Genomic DNA, 1635 nt, shown 5'->3' with positions numbered 1-1635 from the left:
CAATGAGTTTGTGACGTCTAGAATATGCAACATCAAGTGCAAGTAAAATACAAAGTCGTATTTTTTCATTTCCAATTGAAGTCCTTGCGCTTGGCTCATGATAGCTTTCGTCTTACCCGTTTCTTCAACATATTTAAGCACATCCATGATCATTGGATATAAAGTAACCAAACGATCAAGTGTTTTATAGTGGGAATTCCAATGTGTATCTCCGGGCCTTGTAAGAGATAGCTCTTGATTCAACCCCTTCCGGTAACCAAGACACCTCTCAAGTGTTTTTTTTACTTTCTCGAAGCTTATCTTGTCGTTTGCTAGATGCGCAAACGACATTTGCTATAGATGCAACCATTTCAAAAAATCTCCAAATAGGCTTATGTTTGTTCGCAACACGCACAACAACAAGTTGAAGTTGGTGAGCAAAACAATGTATATAAAAAGCCGAAACATTTTCTTTTAAAATTAAAGCCCTTAACCCGTTGAACTCACCCGACATATTACTTGCGCCATCATAACCTTGGCCTCTAACCTTGCCCAAACTAAGTCCATGTCGGCTAAATAAATCATCAATATCGGATTTGAGAGTTAACGCCGACGTCTCCAAGACATGAACAAGCCCGATAAACCTTTCCTTAACCACCCCATATTTATCCACGTATCGAATAACCACAGACATTTGTTCCTTGTTGGATACATCACATGATTCATCAACTAATAAAGAGAAATAATCTTCACCAAGATCTTCAAAAAATTGTTTTAATACCTCTTGAGCAAAGCAATGTTTAAGATCTTGTTGAATTGTTGGACTTGTCATTTGGCTATTCCCCGGTGCATTACCTAAAATAACCTTGCCAAGCTCTTCGTTTTGTTCTCCCATTAATTCTAAAATTTTCAAGAAAAGCTCTTTATTTAATGAATCTTTTGATTCATCATGACCATGAAATGGTGCCCCTACCTTCACTAGTCTTTTTGTAACACTACTAGTAAGTCGATAATTGGACTTTTCCTTCTCACTCATTTTATCAACAAAAGTTTGTAGCGCTTGATCTTGGTTAAGCAAATCTTCACCCATTTATAGGCTTTATTATGAAAACTATTAAACTCCCCTTGATGACGTTGAACTTTATCTTGTCTAGTCCAACCGTTATACCCCTCGCTAATGAAAGCTTATTGGATATTTCTAACTTGATCCTTGAACAAGTAGCAATGTAAGCAATAAACACGATCGTTTTTTATACTATACTCTAACCACCCCTTAAAATTAGTATACCAACTAACCGGAAAACGTCTTGAATCATTACCGATCATTCGATATGGAAATGCCACACCGCTTGGTTGACATGGTCCTCTTAGTAGATATGTTCTTCTTATTACATCTCGTTGATTCACGTTATAACTAGAGATCGGTTTTCTATCGGCGGGATCCGAAGGAAGATCATCCAATTTAACAAACTCGGGAGTCTTAGAAGACGATCCTTGATTTCCTTTTTGTTTAAGAAATCTCTCCATTATCGGATTCATTATTCTTTCTTCCTATAAGATCAAAAATACAATAAACTTAGCAAGTAATCAAAACTATTAACCTAAAATCACAAAATTCCCCCCATTTTTTTTAACATAATCTAAACATCATTAAAC

The 1635-nt window shown here is 36.1% G+C and overlaps 1 protein-coding gene across 1 annotated transcript; it reads right to left on the bottom strand.

Annotated features, from left to right (window-relative positions):
- Nucleotides 1-268: 268 nt before the first annotated feature.
- Nucleotides 269-1069, bottom strand: LOC143597251 (uncharacterized). Its single transcript, XM_077075807.1, has one exon. The coding sequence runs from the start codon at nt 1067-1069 to the stop codon at nt 269-271; it is 801 nt and encodes a 266-aa protein (XP_076931922.1).
- Between the last annotated feature and the right edge of the window lie 566 nt (nt 1070-1635).

Source organism: Bidens hawaiensis, unplaced genomic scaffold, assembly GCF_021521415.1.
Source record: "Bidens hawaiensis isolate Kalapana, Puna unplaced genomic scaffold, B.hawaiensis_p1.1 tig00048013_1, whole genome shotgun sequence".
Classification (NCBI taxonomy): Eukaryota; Viridiplantae; Streptophyta; class Magnoliopsida; order Asterales; family Asteraceae; genus Bidens; species Bidens hawaiensis.
This window is presented reverse-complemented; position numbering and strand designations above follow the sequence as displayed.

Bases quoted from the DNA above. Each gene is read 5' to 3' on its own strand.
- LOC143597251 (XM_077075807.1), bottom strand. From the start codon at position 1,069: ATGGGTGAAGATTTGCTTAACCAAGATCAAGCGCTACAAACTTTTGTT.